Source organism: Scyliorhinus canicula, chromosome 8 (genome assembly GCF_902713615.1).
Source record: "Scyliorhinus canicula chromosome 8, sScyCan1.1, whole genome shotgun sequence".
Taxonomy (NCBI): domain Eukaryota; kingdom Metazoa; phylum Chordata; class Chondrichthyes; order Carcharhiniformes; family Scyliorhinidae; genus Scyliorhinus; species Scyliorhinus canicula.
Window position 1 is genome coordinate 126,190,612 of NC_052153.1, and position 19,154 is coordinate 126,209,765.

Here is a 19,154-nt window from a genome sequence, read left to right on the forward strand (position 1 = left end):
GGTGAAGTTCCACCGGTTCGTGGATCGTGAGTGTGTGCTCCGGTGGGCCATTCTTGGCGGATTGGGGGGAGGGAGAACTGTGCACATGGGTTTGTGGAGGGTGCTATCTCTCTCTCTTTTTTTTTCTCTTTTGTTTTTCTCTTCTTTTTCTTTGTTTTTGTTCTTTCCTTTTGTTTGAAGTTGCTCTTGAAGCTGGGGGGGTACTGTTCATGGGGGGGTTACCGCGGTTGTATGTTAACAAAGTTAAGATATTTATATTTTGTATTTTGTAAAAATTTCAATAAAATGTATTTATATAAAAAAAAAAGAAAAAGAGGGCAAAATTACATGCAGTGCTCAGGTGTGACCTCAACAATGCCCTGTATTATTGTACTAAGACGACTTACTCTTGTGCGACATAATCCCATTGTAGCAAAATATACCATCTCATTCACCTTCCTAATTGCTTGCTGTGCCTGAAGGTTAATTTAGTGATTCACATGCAAAGACCAGGGAGGCAGCGGCATAGTGGTAATCCAGATGTTCAGGGTAATGTTCTGGGGAGCTGGGTTGGAATTCCACCATGGCAGATGGTGAAATTCGAATTTAATAAAAAATATGGAATTAAAAGTCTAAATGATTGTCGATTGTCGTAAAACGCCATCTGGCTTACTTAAGTCCTTTAGGGAAGGAAATCTGTCCTTACCAGGTCTGGCCTACATGTGATTCCACACAGCAATGCTTTCTGAAATGGCACAGCAAGCCACCCAGTTGTACCCAACTGCTACAATGTCTAAAAGCTCAAAAGTCAAAACCATTAGCATCTAGAAGGACAAGGGATGCATAGGAACACATCCAAGCCACTCACACCCTGGCTTGGGAATACATCTGTTCCTTCACTGTCACTGGATCAAAACCCTAGAACACTCTCGTCTCCCTAGGATGCAGAACTTCAGGCTCGGGGGATTTGTTGTCACATAGTCCCACTAATTTATCATTTACATGTGCTGAATCCTTTAAGTTTGTTCAAATACAGACTGAAATAGTGACTGTGTTAACAACAAAGAAGGAAATAAATTCCTGAAATGTGTGCAGAAGAATTTTCTTGATTAGTGTCTTTCTATCTGAAAAAGGGAGGAAATGGTGGTGAATCTAATTTGGGGAAATGAAATTGAGATTTTTTTCAGTGGGAGAGCATTTCGGGAACAGTACCATCATATCGTCAGGTTTAGAGTAGTTAAGGAAAAGGACAAGGAACAATCTAGCATAAAATTTACTAAATTTATAAGACTAACGAGAATCATAGAATAGTACATCACAGAGGAGGCTGTTTGGCTTGCCGAGTCACTGCAGACTTGTTCAAAGGCAGATCAGTTAATTTAATAGCCCAAACTCCTCCCCATATTCCTTTAATGTTTTCCTCCTTCGTGTTTATACAGATCCTTTTTGAAGGCTGTGATTGAATCTCTTTCAGAGGTTCCCCCTGTAAAAGCTACAACACCAATACTTAATTCCTTTGTTGTAATATCTGGGTCACAGCTTGCCTATATGTCCATTCCTTCACCTTTGTTTGAGAAACTTGAACATGTTCTTATGCCACTTTGCAGACCCCCGTGAGCCGTTCCTGGAACATAGACACATACATTGAACAGAGGGATTTGTCCTTCTGTCCGAAAACCTTTCTTTGGTTAATTTCAGAGGACCTCTTACCTGATGTCCATAAATTAATTCCAAATGACTAAAACTAGTAGAATCCTTCAGTAAATCTTGGGTAGCAAATAAAAGAAAATCCAGTCCTTTGTCCAAAACATGTGGATATTCATGATAACATGCTTTAATCATTGTTTGAGAGTTTTGATGGTACCCCTCTAAAGTTCCTCGTGTCTGTGAATGATCTGCTTTTTATGTAGGCATTCAAAATAAGATAAAGCTTTAAGTTAGTTTAATTTTTGTGGTTCTATATTTGAAAGTGTTAATTGCTTCAGTTTGGTGGTTTAGATGCATGTCATTAGTGAGAGTAACTGACATGGAAGCAAACATGGTTTAAGGTTAGAAAGAACTTGAGTTTGGTTTTAAGCTGAACCCAGAAGGAGCTGGACCGAACCAGGGAGCTTAAAAAAAAGGCTTCCAAAAAGAACAGAAGAAAAGTGAAAAATTAGAGAGTTGGGGCAAGAATTATGGCCGGGATTCTCCGCGCCCGCGCCGGGTTGAAGAATCGCCGTTGACGACATAAATTCCCACCACGCTGCTCTGACGATTCTTCAGTTACAGGAGAATTGGCGGGTGTGCGGACAATGCGGCGCTGGTCGCGGGCCATTGAAATGGGCCCCCGTGGCGATTCTCCGTGGTCGCCTGGCCGAGTTCCGCCAGCGTGGTTCCCATGTGGTACCACCCAGCGGGTGCTCGGACCCGTGGCCGCGGTGGCCGTCCTGGTGAGGAGGCGGGGGGGGGGATCAGACTCCGGTGGGGGGGCCTCTACGACAGCCAGGCCCGCGATCTGGGGCTACCGATCGGCGGGTACCGCGCGATCTGGGGGGTGGCCTACCTTCTTGCATGAAGGCCCGCAGTGTTGCTACGCCATGTTGCGCATCGCCGGCGCAGAAACAGCCACCACGCAATGCGCCAGCGTGGAAACGGCTGCCACGCGCATGTGCTTACCTGCGCCGGCAGTGCAGGGCTGCGTATCAGCGCCTGAGATGTGTGGAGCACTCCGGCGCCGTGCTGGCGCCCTGTAGGCCACTGAATAGCTGGGCCAAGCACTCCGGTGTTTACGCTGGAGTCAACACTTAGCCGGGGTTTTGGCGAATCCTGGCCTATGTCTCAGGAAGACAGTTAATTTAAAGGAACAAGTTGAAAATGGTTCTGTTGGGTGTAGAAAAAGCCGAGAAAGTGCTCTTATGTTAGAGCTACAACACCCAAATTTAAGGTGAGAACCCAGACATCGGATAAATCAAAAGTTTGGTGACCTCGTATAGCCTTTGAAGCAGTAGCGTTCCATTGGCATGGCTGTGTACCTGAAAGATTAAGCGGATGCAGAGAAATGATGAAATGAGAGATTGAAATCCTGGAACAACATCCTTGGTGAAGGCATCTGCGAAAAACGGTTGTTAGGAGACGGTTCCAAGATGTGCTTTATGAAGAATGGAGTCCGGAAACACTCAGGTGGAAGTCCAATTCCAGTGAGAACAGTTGGGGGATTTGATGAGAAATCCACAGAGGGGGATTTGATGAGAAATCCACAGAAGTTGATTTGGGTGGCATCTGCCACTTGGTTTCAGAGTGTGATGGGTCTGGCCGCAGGTTGGCCTGTTGGTTTACGTGGCCTGTGTACTTACCAAAAACATTTATGCATAAGGTATATCTTATATTTATCCTTTAAAAACCTGTGTTCAGGGCAGCATGGGGCGCACTGGTTAGCACTGGGGCTGCGGCGCTGAGGACCCGGGTTCGAATCCTGAGCCTGGGCCACTGTCTGTGTGGAGTTTGCCCATTCTCTCCATATCTGCGTGGGTTTTGCCCCCACAACCCAAAGATGTGCTGGTTAGGTGTTCATATATAATATAATTTACAGGGCAGAATGAGGCCAGTTGTCCCATCTAGTCTGCACTAGCTCTTGGAAAGAGCACACCAGTCAAGCCCACGTCTCCACCCTATCTCTGTAACCCCACCTAACTAACTCTTTTGGACACCAAGGTCAATTCACCATGACCAATCCACCAATGTGGGCTGGTGTAGCTCAGTGGGCCAGACAGCTGGTTTGTGATGCAGAACAAGGCCAGCAGTGCAGGTTCAATTCCCGTACCAGCTTACGCAAACAGGCGCCGGAATGTGGCGACTAGGGGCTTTTCACAGTAACTTAATACTTGTGACAATAAAAGATTATTATTATTAACCTGCACATCTTTGGATTGTGGGAGGAAATCGGAGCACCCGGAGAAAACCCACGCACACAGGGTGAACGTGCAGACTCCGCACAGACTGTGAACCAAGCCGGGAATCGAACCTGGGTCCCTGTGGCTGTGAAGCAACTGTGCTAACCACTGTGTTACCCTGGATTGGCCATGTTACATTGCCCCTTAATTGGAAAAGAAAAATAATTGGCTACTCTAAATTTAAAAAAAACTTGTGTTCATCCGTGAACATATAGGTGGGGTGAAGGAGTACCTTTTGGCCTCCGCTACTTTTTGTGGTAGTTAATTCCACAGATTCACCACTGCCTAGGTCTGAAGACACTTCTCCTCACCTCAGTCCTAAAAGGTTTATCCTTTATCCTCAAACTATGACCCCTAGTTCTGGATGCCCCACCATTGGGAATGCTCTTTCTGAATCTATCCTGTCTAATCCTGTTGAATTTTATAAGTTTCTATGAAATCCTCTGTCACTCTTCTAAATTCTAATTAATATAACCTTAACCGATTTAGTCTCTCCTCTTATGACTCCTCGTGTGATTCTGTACAACCATGTCACTGAACACAAAAAATAAGCTATGATCTATCGAGTGAGGGATACACTCGGGGATCTGCCTGTCCATTCGTAACATCAGCTGAGATCGTAACACACTGTTCCACACAGGCACAGCTAGTGTCTTAAGAGTAGTCGCATCCGCCTTAATTGTGACCATCTTCAAGAAAGGAGACAGATCTAACTGCAGAAATTGCAGAGGGCTTTCACTACTCTCCACCATGGGAAAGGTCATCGTGGGAATACTCCTCAACTGCCTCCTCCCAGTGGCCGAAGAGCTCCTCCCTCAGTCACAGTGTGGCTTCCACTGATCAAGAGGCTTAATGGACGTGTTCTTCAACGTGCAACAAATCCAGGAAAACTGCAGGGAGCGCCATCAACCTTTGTGTGTTGCTGTCTTTGATTTCGCAAAGACCTTCGACTCTGTGAGGGATTGTGGAACGTCCTCCCCAAATCCGGATGCCCGCAGAAGTTTGTCACCATTCTCCATCTGCTCCACAACGACATGCAAGCTGTGATCCTCACCAATGGAACCATCACAGACCCAATGAGTAGGCAAACTGGGATCAAACAGGGCTCCATCCTTGCAGTAAAACTCCATCCTGCCACCGTGAAGCTCCCCACTGGAGTGGAGCTAACCTACCGGACAAGTGAGAAACTGTTCAACCTTGGACGCTTCCAGGCCAGAACCAAGACCACCCAACCTCTGTCATCGAGCTGCAGTACGCAGACGATACCTGCGAGTGTGCACAGGCTGCTGAGCTACAAACTCATCATTGATGCATTCAATGAGGCATATGAGATAATGGGCCTCAGACAAAACATCCGAAAAACAAAGATTCTCTACCTTCCCGCTCCTACCACAGAAAATTGCGCCCTGACCATCAAGGTCCACAGTGAGCCCTTGAACGGTATGGATCATTTACCATACCTCGGGAGCCTCCTCTCAGTAAGAGCAGTTATTGATGAGGAAATCCAGCATTGACTCCAATGCTCCAGTGCAGTCTCTGAATGCCTGAGGAACGGAGTGTTCGAAGATCGAGACCTCCAATCCAGCAACAAGCTCATGTTCTACAGAGCAGCCATGGCCCCCATCCTTCTGTATGCATCAGAAACATGGGCAATGTACAGCAGACGCCTCAAATCCCTGGAGATATATCACTAATGTTGCCTCCGCAAAATCCTAAAAACTCACTGGCAGGATAGCCGCACCAACATGAGGAACCTCTCCTAGGCCAGTATCCCCAGTATCAAGGCACTGGTCATGCTCAACCAGCTGTGATAGACAGGCCACATTGCCCGCTTGTGTGACACAAGACTCCCGAAACACGTGCTCTACTCTGAGCTCCGCAATAGCAAAGATCACTGGGAGTGCAGAGGAAATGCTACAAGGACACTCTGAAAGCCTCTTTTTAAATAAATGCAGCATCCCCATTGATACATGGAAATCGCTTGTCTTAGATCGCGCAAATTGGAGGAAAAGCATCTGCGAAGGCGCCGTTAACGTCGAGTGTTGTCGAGTGGAGCACGTGGAGGCCAAGCATTAACAGCGGCAAGAGAGTGCAGAATCCAGAGCGTCCTACCCACCCAACTCATCAAACACCAACTGCCAAACCGGAGGCAGAATCAGCGGATCCAGGGCTGGACTATTCAGCCACTGCAAATCCCAGCTCCCCGGAGTGAAAGAAAGTCAGCCGCGACGCTGAGGGACTGCCCAAGAAGAAGTAGTCACATACGAATAAGGAAGAGAAGTTGGCCACTTATCCTCTCAAGCTTGTTCTGTCACTCGATGGAATAATGGCTGATCTGATTGTAACCTCCACTCCACATTTCTGCCTATACTTGTTAACCTTTCGCCGCTTTGTTATTCAAGAATCTATCTAGCACTGCCTTAAAGGTATTCAAAGACTCCGTTTCCATTGCCTTTTGAGAAAGAGAGATTTAATAAACCCACAATCCTCAGAGAGAAAAAATTTCCTCATAGAATCAAAGCGCAGAAGGAGGCCATTCGGCCCATCGAGTCTGCACCAGCCCCTGGAAAGAGCACTCCACCCAAGCTGGGAATCCACAGTCAGTGACCCAAGCCGGGAATCGAACCTGAGACCCTGGAGCTGTGACGCAACACTGCTAAGCACTGTGCTACCATGCTGCCCTTACCATCTCTGTCTTTATTGGGTGACACCTTATTTATTTTTATTTTTTAAAAAATATTTTTATTCTCCTTTTTCACAATTTTTCTCCCTAATTTACACCCAACAACAATCAATAACCAACAACAAATATCTTAAACCCCATAACAGTAACAACGATCCCATCCTCCCACCATGCCCAGACATCAGCCTGTATGTTAACATAAACAAATGACAAAGAAAAAAAAAGGAATCAGGGATTACCCATAGCCATCTTCAACATACACAGCCCCCCCCCCCCAAACTAATGTTCGACGTTATCCAGTTCTTGAAAGTGCAGAATAGTGATAGTGCCCATGACTTGTAGAACCCCTCCGAGCTTCCCCTCAGTTCGAACTTAACCTTCTCAAGGGTCAAGTATTCCAACAGGTCCCCTCGCCACGCCAGGGCACAGGGTGGAGAGGCCGCTCTCCATCCTGGCAGGATCCGCCTTCGGGCGATCAACGAGGCGAAGGCTATGATATCTGCCTCCGCACCCGTTTCCAACCCTGGCTGATCCGACACCCCGAATATGGCCTCCCGGGGACCTGGGTCCAGCTTCACATGCCCCACCTTGGAAATTACCCTAAACACCTCCTTCCAGTACTCCCCAAGCTTTGGACAGGACCAAAACATATGAACGTGATTAGCCCCCCCCCCCGGCAACGTTCACACACATCTACCCCTTCAAAGAATCGGCCCATCCTTGCCCTCGTGAGGTGTGCCCTGTACACCACCTTCAGCTGTATCAGCCCCAAACTGAGGTGGAGGCATTCACTCTCCGGAGCACCTCACATCAGACCCCCTCATCTATAACCTCTCCCAATTCTTCCTCCCACTTCGCTTTGATCCCCTCCAGTGGTGCCTTATCCTTCTCCAACATAGCTCCATATACCGCTGACACTGTCCCCTTCTCCAGTCCACTTGCCGCCAGCACCACCTCCAACAACGTGGAGGCCGGTTCCTCCGGGAAGCTCTGTATCTCCTTCCTGGCAAAGTCCCGAACCTGCATATACCTAAACACTTCTCCCTGCTCCAGCCCATACTTCGCTTCCAGCTCCCTCAATCCTGCAAATCGACTCCGAGGAAACAAATCTTTTAGAGTCTTAATTTCCTTCTCTTCCCATTTCCGGAAGCTTCCGTTCCACCTCCCTGGCTCAAATCTGTAGTTCTCCCGGATCGGCATTTCCCTCGACCCTGCCCCCAACCTGAAGTGTTGGCGAAACTGCCTCCAGATTTTCAATGAAGCTATTACTACCGGACTCCCTGAGTATTTCCCCGGAGCTATCTGGAGCGGGGCCGTTGATAGTGCCTTCAGCCCCGACCCCCTGCACGAACTCTCCCCCATTCTGACCCACTGGGAATCAACCCCTCTGACCCAGCTCCGCACCTTCTCCACATTCGCTGCCCAGTAGTAGTACATCAGGTTCGGGAGACCCAAACCCCCTGCCTGCCTTCCCCTCTGTAGCAGCACCTTCCTCACTCTGGCCACCTTCCCTCCCCATATAAACGAGGTAATCCTCCCTCAATCTTCCTGAAAAAAGACTTTGGCAGGAAAATCGGTAGGCATTGAAAAATAAACAGAAATCGCGGCAACATATTCATTTTAACCGCCTGCACCCGACCCGCCAGTGACAGAGGGAGACCATCCCACCTCGCCAGGTCAGCTCTCACTCTCCCCACCATACTAGTGATGTTGTATCTGCGAAGCCTTCCCCACTCCCAGGCAACCTGCACCCCCAAATACCTAAAGTGAGTCCCTGCCCTACGGAATGGCAGCCCCACCACCCCTGCCCAGACACCACAAAATACTCACTCTTGTCCAAGTTCAGCTTGTACCCAGAGAAAGACCCAAATACCTGCAGCAACTCCAATATTCCTCCTATCGACGCACTCGGCTCTGACACATACAGCAGCAGGTCGTCGGCATACAAGGACACCCTATGCTCTATCCCCCCCCTCACTATTCCTTTCCATGCTCCCGAACTACTTATATAATAACTTTACTCAGTTCACAAATCTTGGTCCAGTCCCAAACCGTTCCAGCACTGCCATCAGGTACCCCCATTCCACCCGATCAAACGCCTTCTCGGCGTCCAGTGGCACCACCACCTCTGTTTCCTTCCCTTCCGCCGGTGCCATAACGACGTTCAAGACCCTCCTAATATTCGAAAACAGCTACCTCCCTTTCACGAACCCTGTCTGATCCTCACCTATCATCTTCGGGGGACACCCCTCCAGCCTACCCGCCAGTACCTTTGCCAATACCTTTGCGTCCATATTAAGAAGTGATATGGGCCTATACGATCCACACTCCGTCGGATCCTTACCCTTTATATGCAACAGTGAAATTGATGCCTGCCCCAAGGTTTGCGGCAGCACTCCCTTCCCTATCGCCTTTTCAAACATCCCTACCATCAGGGGTGCCAACTTATCCTTAAATTTTTTATAATATTCCACCGGATACCCATCCGGCCCTGCCACCTTCCCCGACTGCATCCTCCCAATCGCGTCTTTTATCTCCTGCTCCAGTATTGCTCCTTCTAATGTAGCCTTGTCTCCCTCCCCTCGCCTCGGGTACTCCAACCCATCCAGAAATTCCAGCACGGTCTCCCCCGGGTGGCTCTGACCTGTACAACCTCTCGTAGGATTCCTCAAAAACCTTGTAAATCAGCTCCGGAGCCACCACCAACTTCCCAGCCCTATCCCTTACCTGAAGAATTTCCCTTGCTGCTGCCTCCCTCCGGAGCTGACCTGCTAACATATGCCCCTGCCTTGTCTCCATGCTCATAAACTGCACCCCTCGCTCGCCTCAGTTGGCGCACCGCCTTCCTGGTGGATAGTCCGTCGAAGCTCGCCTGTAGTTCCTTCCTCTTCCCCAGCATCGCTGGGTCCCCATCCTCCGCATAACTCCTATCTGCCTCCAACATCTCATCTATTAGCCTCTGCCGCTCCAACCTCTCCTCTTTGTCCACCCTGGCCTTAAACGAAATTACCTCAACCCTCACTACCGCATTTAGAGCCTCCCAGACGACTGCCATTGACACCTCACCTGTACAGTTGAATCTTACATATTCCTTAATTACCTTTTCAATTTTTTCACAGAATACTTGGTACCCCAAAAGCCCCACATCCAGTTTCCACCCCGGCCTCTGCACTACCCCCGTCTCCAGCACCATATCCACCCAATGTGGCGCGTGGTCTGACGCAGCAATTGCAGAGTATTCCGACCCCTTGACTCCAGCCAGCAAAGCCTTTCCCACCACAAAAAAGTCAATCCGCGAGCATACCCTATGGACTGCGGGAAAAACGAGTACTCCCGTCCCCCTGGGTACAGGAACATCCAAGGGTCCACCCCTCCCATTTCCACCATTAGCCCAGCTAGCGCCTTTGCCCCCTCCGATGGGACCAGCGAGCGCGGTCGTGATCTGTCCAACCGTGGCTCCTGCACCAGGTTCCAGTCCCCCCCCACAATCAGCTCGTGTGTGTTCAAGTCAGGAATAGCTCCAAACACCTTCCTTGCAAATCCAGCATTGTCCAAGTTGGGACCGTATACACTTACCAGCGCCACTAATCTCCCGTCCAGCGCCCTGGACACAATCACATATCTACCTCCCTGATCTGCCACTACCATCTCCATCTGGAAGTGTACCCTTTTGCTGACCAACACTGCTACCCCTCGAGCCCTTCCATCAAATCCAGAGTGAAACACTTGGCTAACCCAACCCGTTTTAAGTGTCACCTGGTCCTTCACCCTCAAGTGAGTCTCCTGCAGCATTGCCACATCGGTTTTCAGACTTTTAAGATGCGCAAGCACTCTTGACCGGACCTCCTAGCCCTCTCACGTTCCACGTAACTATCCTTACTTGGGGTCTCTCCTCCTCCCCCCCCCCCCCGGCAACCTTTCTTATCCACCATCAACATACTGCCGGGCCCTGCCCCATAAGCCTGGCCCGCCCCTGTGCATTGTTAACATCGAACCACACCCCCCCCCCCCCCCCCCCCCCCCCCCCCCCCCCCCCCCCCCCCCCCCCCCCCCCCCCCCCCCCCCCCCCCCTTCCGAAAACCCCCCTTACCTTTCCCCCAGAAACAATATCCCCAGCATCCAACCCTTCCTCCCCCCCTCTCGCTCGCCTCGTAGGCCCATTGACACCTGCTATCCAGGCTCCAATGTCTGCAGCCCTCCTCTCCTCTCACCTCTGTTCACTAGCTGACTGACTTTAACTAGCTAGTGCGGGTGGCTCCCCCCCCGCCAAGACATATCATCCACTTCCACCCAGTCCCAGAGGAAAAAAAAAAACCAAATCCAACAATCCAACCCATACAATTCACTAACATTTAACCGTCGCAACACAGAGCACCCATCAACCCACCATTAACTTACACTCTATAACAATACAAAGAGAAGTAGATTACAATACAAATCCTTAAAAAGAAAGTTATAACATTTATACATTTTCCGGCTGTTCAAACACAGTCCACAGTCTCTCTTCCAGCTCCGCTCTTTATGTCTGTCCCAAGCCTTCTGCCTTCACGAATGCCTCAGCCGCATCCGCTGTCTCAAAATAAAAGTCTTTGCCATTATACATTACCCTCATCCTCGCTGGGTACACCATACCAAACCGTTCCCCCTTCTTGTACAACGTCGCCTTCACTCGACCAAACGCCTTTTTGCCAACTCCACCGTCAAGTCCTGGTAGATCCGGACCGTAGTACCATCCCGTAGTATCTCCCGCTTCTGCTTCGCCCAGTTTAACACCACCTCCTTCATGCAAAACATATGGAAGCCGATAATTACTGCCCTTGGCGGCTCATTCACTTTGGGCTTCGGCCTTAATGACCGATGGGCTCGGTCTAGCTCGTACTGGGAGGGGCTCTCACTCTCCCCCATCAGCTCCGCCAACTTCTTAGCGAAGTATTGTGTTGGCCTTGGGCCCTCTGTCCCTTTGGGCAAGCCCACAATTCTCAAATTATGCCGCCTTGAGCGGTTTTCCAAGTCTTCCAGCTTTGCTCGGATACCTCTATTAATCTTCACAGCCCTCCGCAACTCATCTCCCATCAAGGTGACCTGGTCACTGTGTCGTGACATGGCTTCCTCCACTTCTTTCACCTTCTCGCCCTGCTCTCTCACCTCGGCCAATGTCTTTGCCACCGCCAGCTCACTGGGCTAAATCGCTGGCTTTTAAAGCAGGCCAGCAGCACGGTTCGATTCCCGTACCAGCCTCCCCAGACAGGCGCCGGAATGTGGCGACTAGGGGCTTTTCACAGTAACTTAATTGAAGCCTACTTGTGACAATAAGCGATTTTCATTTCAACGGGGCAATTATCGGGGCGATTGCCTCCACCGCCAGTAACTTCAATGCGGCCGCTGTCTCCTTTTTCCAGGCCTCCATGTGCCTCGCAAACTGTTTTTCCAGCTCCCCCACCATCACCTCGGTCATCTTCTCCACCGTAAGTAGTGCGGCCCCGCTTTTCAGTTCGGCTTCCGCCATCCTATCACCACTTTTATTCGTCTTCTCCTTCAGCGGCGACCCCGCGTTTCCTCCTTTCTTCGACGCTGCTTTGCGCATCCTTTAGCAGCTTATTGTTTTTCCCTTTCTTTCTCTTCTCCTCTCCCTCCACCCTTCTGTCCTTCATCAATCTGAATTATTCTTTTTTTTAAAGACAAAGGGGAGGGGAAAAAAAACTTCACCAAACTTCTTTAAATTTGTTTAAATCTTCCAGCTTTCTTCCTTTCCCCTCTGTAATCATCCAGAACTCCCCTGGGACCAGGTTCCAGCCTTCTTTCTTCCTCCTAGGTGGGAGCCATCCATTGTGGGACACCGCTCTTACATGGTGTCCTGGACTCGGGCTGGCCTCCTCGTAGCCCCGCCCCCGCTGCTCTGGCCCCGCCGCCCCAACACCCGCGCGGGGTTCTTTACCGGTTTTTAAACCTGCCCCGCTGGCTGCTCGCGACGGCCCCAAAGGCCAACGGTCGTCGGGGGGTGTGTCGAAACTCGGGGATTTCCCCGGAATCGCCGCGCCACACGGCCTCCGGCGGGAGCTCTTTGCACTGTGGCCTCCCTGCGCGCCCACGCCACCGGAAGTCCGGCGACCCCTTATTTTTAAACGGTGACCCCAGTTTTAATTTCTTCACTTTATCCTCTTAAGACAACCTGCCCAATCCTGGTATTAGTCTAGTAAACCTTCTCTGAACTGTTTCTAACGTATTTACATCTTTCCTTAAATAAGAAGACCAAAACTGTACACTGTAATCCAGATGTGGTCTTACCAATGCACTGTACAACTGAACCATAACCGCCCTAGTTTTGTTATTGGTTCTCCTCACAATAAATGGTAACAATCTATTAGCTTTCTTCATTACTTGCTGTACCTGCACACTAGCCTTCTGTGATTCATGCACTAGGACATCAGGATCCCTCAATCTCAGAGTTCTGTAATCTCTCACCATTTATATTGTCATGTGAGAGTCTTTTTCAGCAAAGTGTGTTTTATCAAATGGCTGCAGTGATGTCATTGTGTGGGTGGAGCTGAAATGTGATTCTGCTTTTTACTTTCGTTTTGAGCTGGAAGCTGTTTTTGGCTCTATTTTAGTTTCACTTTCTGTTGGAACCAAGCAGATGTATGTTTAATCCCTCTGCATGATAAAAAAATGTCTCCCGATCACTTGATGATTTACAAGTAATACCTGTTTCTGTAAGGAATGCAAACCTACTGTCTTTGTTAAAAAGTGTTTTGGCTTATGGATGTTGTTTGGGAAGTTACTAAGGGTTATCTATGGAGTACTGTATCTTTTGGGGTGTTATCAGGGTTTGTAGTTGATAAGATGTTTACTGTGTGTTTATAAAATGTTAACTGCATTCATAGAATAAACATTGTTTTTGTTTAAAAATACTTTTAGTTCTCTGTTGCATCACACCTGTAAAGTTGGCCCTTGTGCTCCCCATAACCAAAATCTATTAAAAGTTGTGGGGCAGGTGAACTCCATGATATACTTTGGTGTTCTCTAAACCCTGGCCCATAATATATGTTTCTTTTTTATTTTTCTTCTTAAATTGGACAATTTTACATTTGCCCAGATTATACTCTGCCAGATCCTTTCCCACTCACTTAACCCAACCATGTCCTCTTCATAGCTTAACTTTCCTACCGATCTTTGTGTCGTCAGCAAATTTTGCGACCATATCTTTAGTTCCTTCATCCAAGGCATTCTATAAATTGTAAAAAGTTGAAGCATCAGCACTGATCTGATCTATGTGAACACCACTTGTTACGTCCCACCAACCAATAAAAGACCATTGTTGTGGCTACCGTCTGTTTCCTGCTGGTTATCTAATTTTCTGTCCATGCTGATATATTACCCCTGACACTGAGTTTTTATTTTCCACAGTAAATGTTAATGTGGCACTTATCAAATGCCTTCTGGAAATCGAAGTACAGTGCATCCACCGGTTCCCCTTTCTTCACAACGCATGCAATTCCATCAAAGAACTCCAAAAAATTGGTGAAACATGATTTCCCTTTCACAAAACCATGTTGATTCTACCTGATGGCCTCAACTTCTTCTTAAGTGCTCTGCTATAACATCTTTAGTAATAGCATGTAATAATTTCCCTAAGTCAGTTGTTAGGCTAACTGGCCTACAGTTTACTGCACTCTGTCCCCCTTTTTGAATAACCTTGACTCACCTCAAGTCAAATCTCTCCTGGTTCTAATATTCTTTAACTCTGGAACTTTGCATCTAAGAAATCTATCTCCTCAGCTTGGCTATCCTGAAAGTTCAACTCACTGTTCGGAGTCCTTCTGTTAACGAGAGTTTTACTCTCTTTTAGTGGGAGTACTGAATTTCAGCAGCTTGAAAGAAATGCGTCTTGCAAGAAGCGTATTTTAAACTAACTAACAACTCTACTTCCTTGCAAAACAGAACCCTGTTTGAGATCAGAGCTGTACTTGCAATCTACTCAACCCTATAATTAATTTATTGACCCTTTGCTATTCTATTATTTATCTCCCAGGCAACTTTGTCTCATGAGCGGTTACTGGAGGCAAGATGCTTTACCAGAAATCCCTTATCAGAGAAACCTAGTTTTTAGAGTTTTTCTCAAAAGCACATGAGCCATCACAGCAAAGTATGGAAAATTTGCACAATTGACATAGTCAATCTTCCCCCGAAGTATGTATTTTAACTCTATGATTGCTTAAGTGCCTATTCCAGTCTTTTTGAGACGTCAGGAAACTTACAATTGTATTTTTTATAATTAAAGGATTAAAGCAAAAAAAGTGAAGAAAGGAAAGGGACTGAAGAGACCAGCTGAATCATCAGATGATGACGATGAAGAACACGATAAGAGGGGTTTTCGTCGCCAGGCAACTGTTAATGTCAGCTACAAGGAAGATGAGGATGCTAAAACAGATTCTGATGATTTACTTGAAATCTGTGGGGAGGATCTCCCTCCACCCGCAGAGGAAGAAGAAGAATTTGAAACGTTAGAGAGAGTAATGGAATCACAAGTAGGACGGAAAGGAGGTATTTTCTAAATCTTCAAAGGAGTATTAAAATAGGATATAAATAATGGTACATTGTTGGCTTGCGTGCTAAGTAAATCATTTTGCTTATTTAAATATAATTTAGCCATGTTTTGCATTGCCTGATGAATATGACAACACTATTGGTCTCCCTTTGGGACTTTTACATTAGATTTCCTCCTTGTTAGAACAGATTTATTTATATCATATTACAACATTATGAATTGAAAACCTCATTGTACTTATTTTAGTAAGTCATTGGAAGACAATGGAATTGTGAAACACGAACACGAATGATACCAGTGCTATTTTATTTATATCCAACCTCTCAATCATGAGACCCTGCAGATATGAATGACTATTATTTTCTCCTCCAGCAGTTAGTGATCCTTCGTTGTGTTATTGCCCTGTAGCAGTTGGCATTCCCAAGATCTTAGCCCAAGTGACGATTATGTTTGAGGCTCGTCAATACATGTGGGTGGTCTGTTATGTCACTAGCAGGAGATGGACACAGTGAGTGTATCACAGCCAAGCCTGATGAAGTCCACATGCAGGCAGAGTCCAGCAGAGGCTATTGGATGTCAGTCAGGGATGATACTGTTTTGACTTGTATGATTGGTATAGCATTCAACTGAATTTTAGAACACTTCAGAACTTGATAATTCTTTTACTTGTAACCCGAATTACATTTTAGTTTTAAGTATTTCTTATTGTTGTTTAGCAACCGGTGCGTCCACCACTACCTATGCAGTAGAGGCTGAGGGTAATCCCAATTCTGGATTTGATCCCTTGAAAGAGGTTGGAGAACGACAATATCTGATTAAATGGAAGGGCTGGTCCCACCTCCACAACACCTGGGAAAGTGAAGAAACACTTTTGCAGCAGAATACAAAAGGAATGAAGAAATTAGAGAACTACAAGAAAAAGGATGAGGAAAGCAAACGATGGTATGTTATGCAGAAAGATCCTTCTAACACACAAACTTGCTGAATGCTTTTTATTACCACTTTTACAACTGTACACTACACAGTTCTTTTTGGAATTCATTGTTGTAGTCCCAAAAATATTTTCCTACGTGGTAATGTGAAATGGGGAATTAAATAAATCATTAACTCACCTAAAGTCCAATGGTTCTTTTTGAAGAGTTACAGCAGACTCCTTTAAGTATAATAAGTTTATGGGGAGGAGGTGGCATTGTCATATTGTCACTGAACTAGTAATCGAGAGACCGGAGTTCAAATCCCACCATGGCAGATGGTGAGGAACTTTGGAATTAAAAGACTAATGATGACCATGAAAAAACCCATCTGGCTCATCTGCCACCATTATCTGGTCTGATGTGGTTGACTCTTAAATGCCCTCTTGCAAACTGCTAGAAAGTCTAAAAGGAATGAAACCGGCGGACCACCTGACACCAACCTAGGTACCGGAATCGACAGCAGCAACCCTGTTGACCCTGCAAAGTCTGCCGTACAAACATCTGGGGTCAAATGCCAAAATTATAAGAGCTGTCTCGCAGACCAGACATAATCACAGGCACATAATCAAACCTTACCGATAATGTCCCAGGCACCAGCATCACAATCACTGGTTATGTCCTGACCAGCAGAGGTGGCGATCGGGTGGGATACCGTCAAGAGGGAGCTGCCCTCCATAACATCCAACTCCAGACCCCATGAAATCTCATGGCATCGGGTCAAACATGTAACCTTTGTGGTTACATCGGGTTAATCCTGCTGATTACCAAATAATGGCTGAGGCTACTGAACACTGCAAAGATTATGGGCCCTGACACTATTCCAGCAATAGTACTGAAGACCTGTGCTCCAGAACCTGCCGTGCCCCGAGTAAAGTTGTTCCAGTACAGCTACAACACTTGCATCTACCCAGCAATGTGGAAGATTGCCTAGGTATATCGTCCCATGGATTTCAGTGGTTCAAAAAGGAAGCTCAGCCCCATGTTCTCAAGGGCAGTTAGATATGGGCAAAAAAATGTTGGCCTAGCAATGCCTATATCCCAAAATGACTGAAAAAATGGTTTTTGAACTGAATTGGGAAAGACCTGAGTTTTTCAGGTATAGTAACTAGCAGTTTCAGCACTAGCAAATCAGTGTTTCACATATCAAGACCACTTGACAGTTAATTTTGACGATATAGAGCTTTTATGGTGGGGGGTATATAATTGAAGCATGCCATTGTTATGCACAGAGCCAGTTGTTCAGTACTTGAGCGTAGGAAGAATCCTCAGGATATATACTAGCTTCTTCTAATGATGACTGCATCTGCCCAGGGAAGGGCTATTTAACTCAAACTTCACATTACTGACAGCTTGAGCCAAAGAGCAGTGTTGATACCATCCACAGAAATACAATGCAAACCTCAGGAAATATTTCAGGAGAGGATAAAGATTATGGTCATGAGCAAGATAAATTATTTTTAGCCAAAGGTTTAATTAATTGATCTCCAAGTCATTTGTAATGAGTATCTTAATTCCCTGTCAACAGAAATATTTTCTTTGAATACCTTTGAAATTAACTTCATAGGTTGAAAATGGCATCTCCCGAAGATATTGAATACTTGAACTGTCAACAGGAGTTGGTGGATGACTTGCACAGGCAGTATCAATTTGTGGAGCGAATAATTGGTAAGAATTCATACACAGGCACTGAATAGGCCGAATAGGATACAAGTATGACTATATTGTTTCACTTTTTATGATCAGCTTAGTTTAGCTTAATTCAGTAGTATCACTTGCCTCTGGTTATGGATTCAAACCAGTTAGACCACCGCACATGGACCTGATCTGACACTTCACTGCAGGATCACAGGAGTGTTGCATTGTTGGTGTGGTGGACATTGGACATTGAATTGAGAACCTGACTGCCAGTTCTGGTAGTTCAGGTAGATGTTAAAGATCTTGGTGCACTATTTGTAAGAGGTTCAATCAGTTCAGTATTCATTTGCTGTCCTTAATATTCCTTCCACAGCGATCATCGCAAAACATCTGATTGTTTTTACGCTGTTTGTGGATTTTTATTGTGGACGCATTAGTTGCCCACTGCCAATGGTGATTGCACTTCAGAAGTTAATTCATTGGATGTAGAATAATTGAGAATTTTCTGAGAGATGTGAGAGGTGGTAAAATGTGTTCATTTGTAGGATTTTTTGGATTTGACAAAAAGGAAAAAATATTGTAAGAGTCTTCATCTGAACAGAAAGCTGGCAGATGAATTTAATTTGAAGTGGGATAAAATATAATCTGGAAGGAAAAGAAGAGATGCTGAAGTCACTGCAGAGAGAGAGACGTGGAATATCAATACATAAAGCTTGGTTTTAATTTCCCGCATTCGACAAAGTACGTGCAAGCAGTTGTCAGGATTAAAATATCAACAGGATGATGAAATGAAATGAAAATCGCTTATTGTCACGAGTAGGCTTCAATGAAGTTACTGTGAAAAGCCCCTAGTCGCCACATTCCGGCGCCTGTCCGGGGAGGCTGGTACGGGAATCGAACCGTGCTGCTGGCCTGCTTGGTCTGCTTTAAAAGCCCGTGATTTAGCCCAGTGAGCTAAACCAGCCCCTCGTTCATGTCTAATTCCCATCCCGCACTCTGAGCGGTGTGCGAGACCCTTGACCAGGCAGCTGAGCACGTCACTTGACTGTCCGATGACTTCTTTCAGGCCTTAATGTTTTGAACATATGCTGTGTACAGTGCCTCCGCTCGAAGTAGCAAGTGAAGACAAAAGTCATCAGGGTCGGTCCTGACTACAGGGTTAGAGCCCTCAGTCTCTTCACTGGTATGCAGTGGTGGCCTTCTAGCAAACTCACTCTGCCCCATGTCCACTGGCTTCTCGTCATTCTCATTAGGTTTGAGCAGCACCCAGGCCTGTATTATGAATCCCTGGAGTTAAAATGACCCATGTCTTGTGCTCTTTGACATGAGCCTGCTCATCCCTCCTTCCTTATGCTTGTTTCTCTGACTAGTTAAAATCAAGACTCTAATTTCTTGATGGTGCAGGT

The 19,154-nt window shown here is 46.7% G+C and overlaps 1 protein-coding gene across 4 annotated transcripts in view; it reads left to right on the plus strand.

Moving 5' to 3' along the window:
- The window catches only part of chd1 (chromodomain helicase DNA binding protein 1), a 258,853-nt gene that overhangs the window by 133,571 nt on the left and 106,128 nt on the right, over positions 1-19,154 (plus strand). For all 4 annotated transcript variants that reach the window (XM_038805193.1, XM_038805194.1, XM_038805195.1 and 1 more), the window contains 3 exons: positions 14,873-15,135; positions 15,856-16,081; positions 17,678-17,778. In XM_038805193.1, coding sequence (XP_038661121.1) covers positions 14,873-15,135; positions 15,856-16,081; positions 17,678-17,778 — 590 coding nt within the window. The remainder of the gene's footprint in view (positions 1-14,872; positions 15,136-15,855; positions 16,082-17,677; positions 17,779-19,154) is intronic.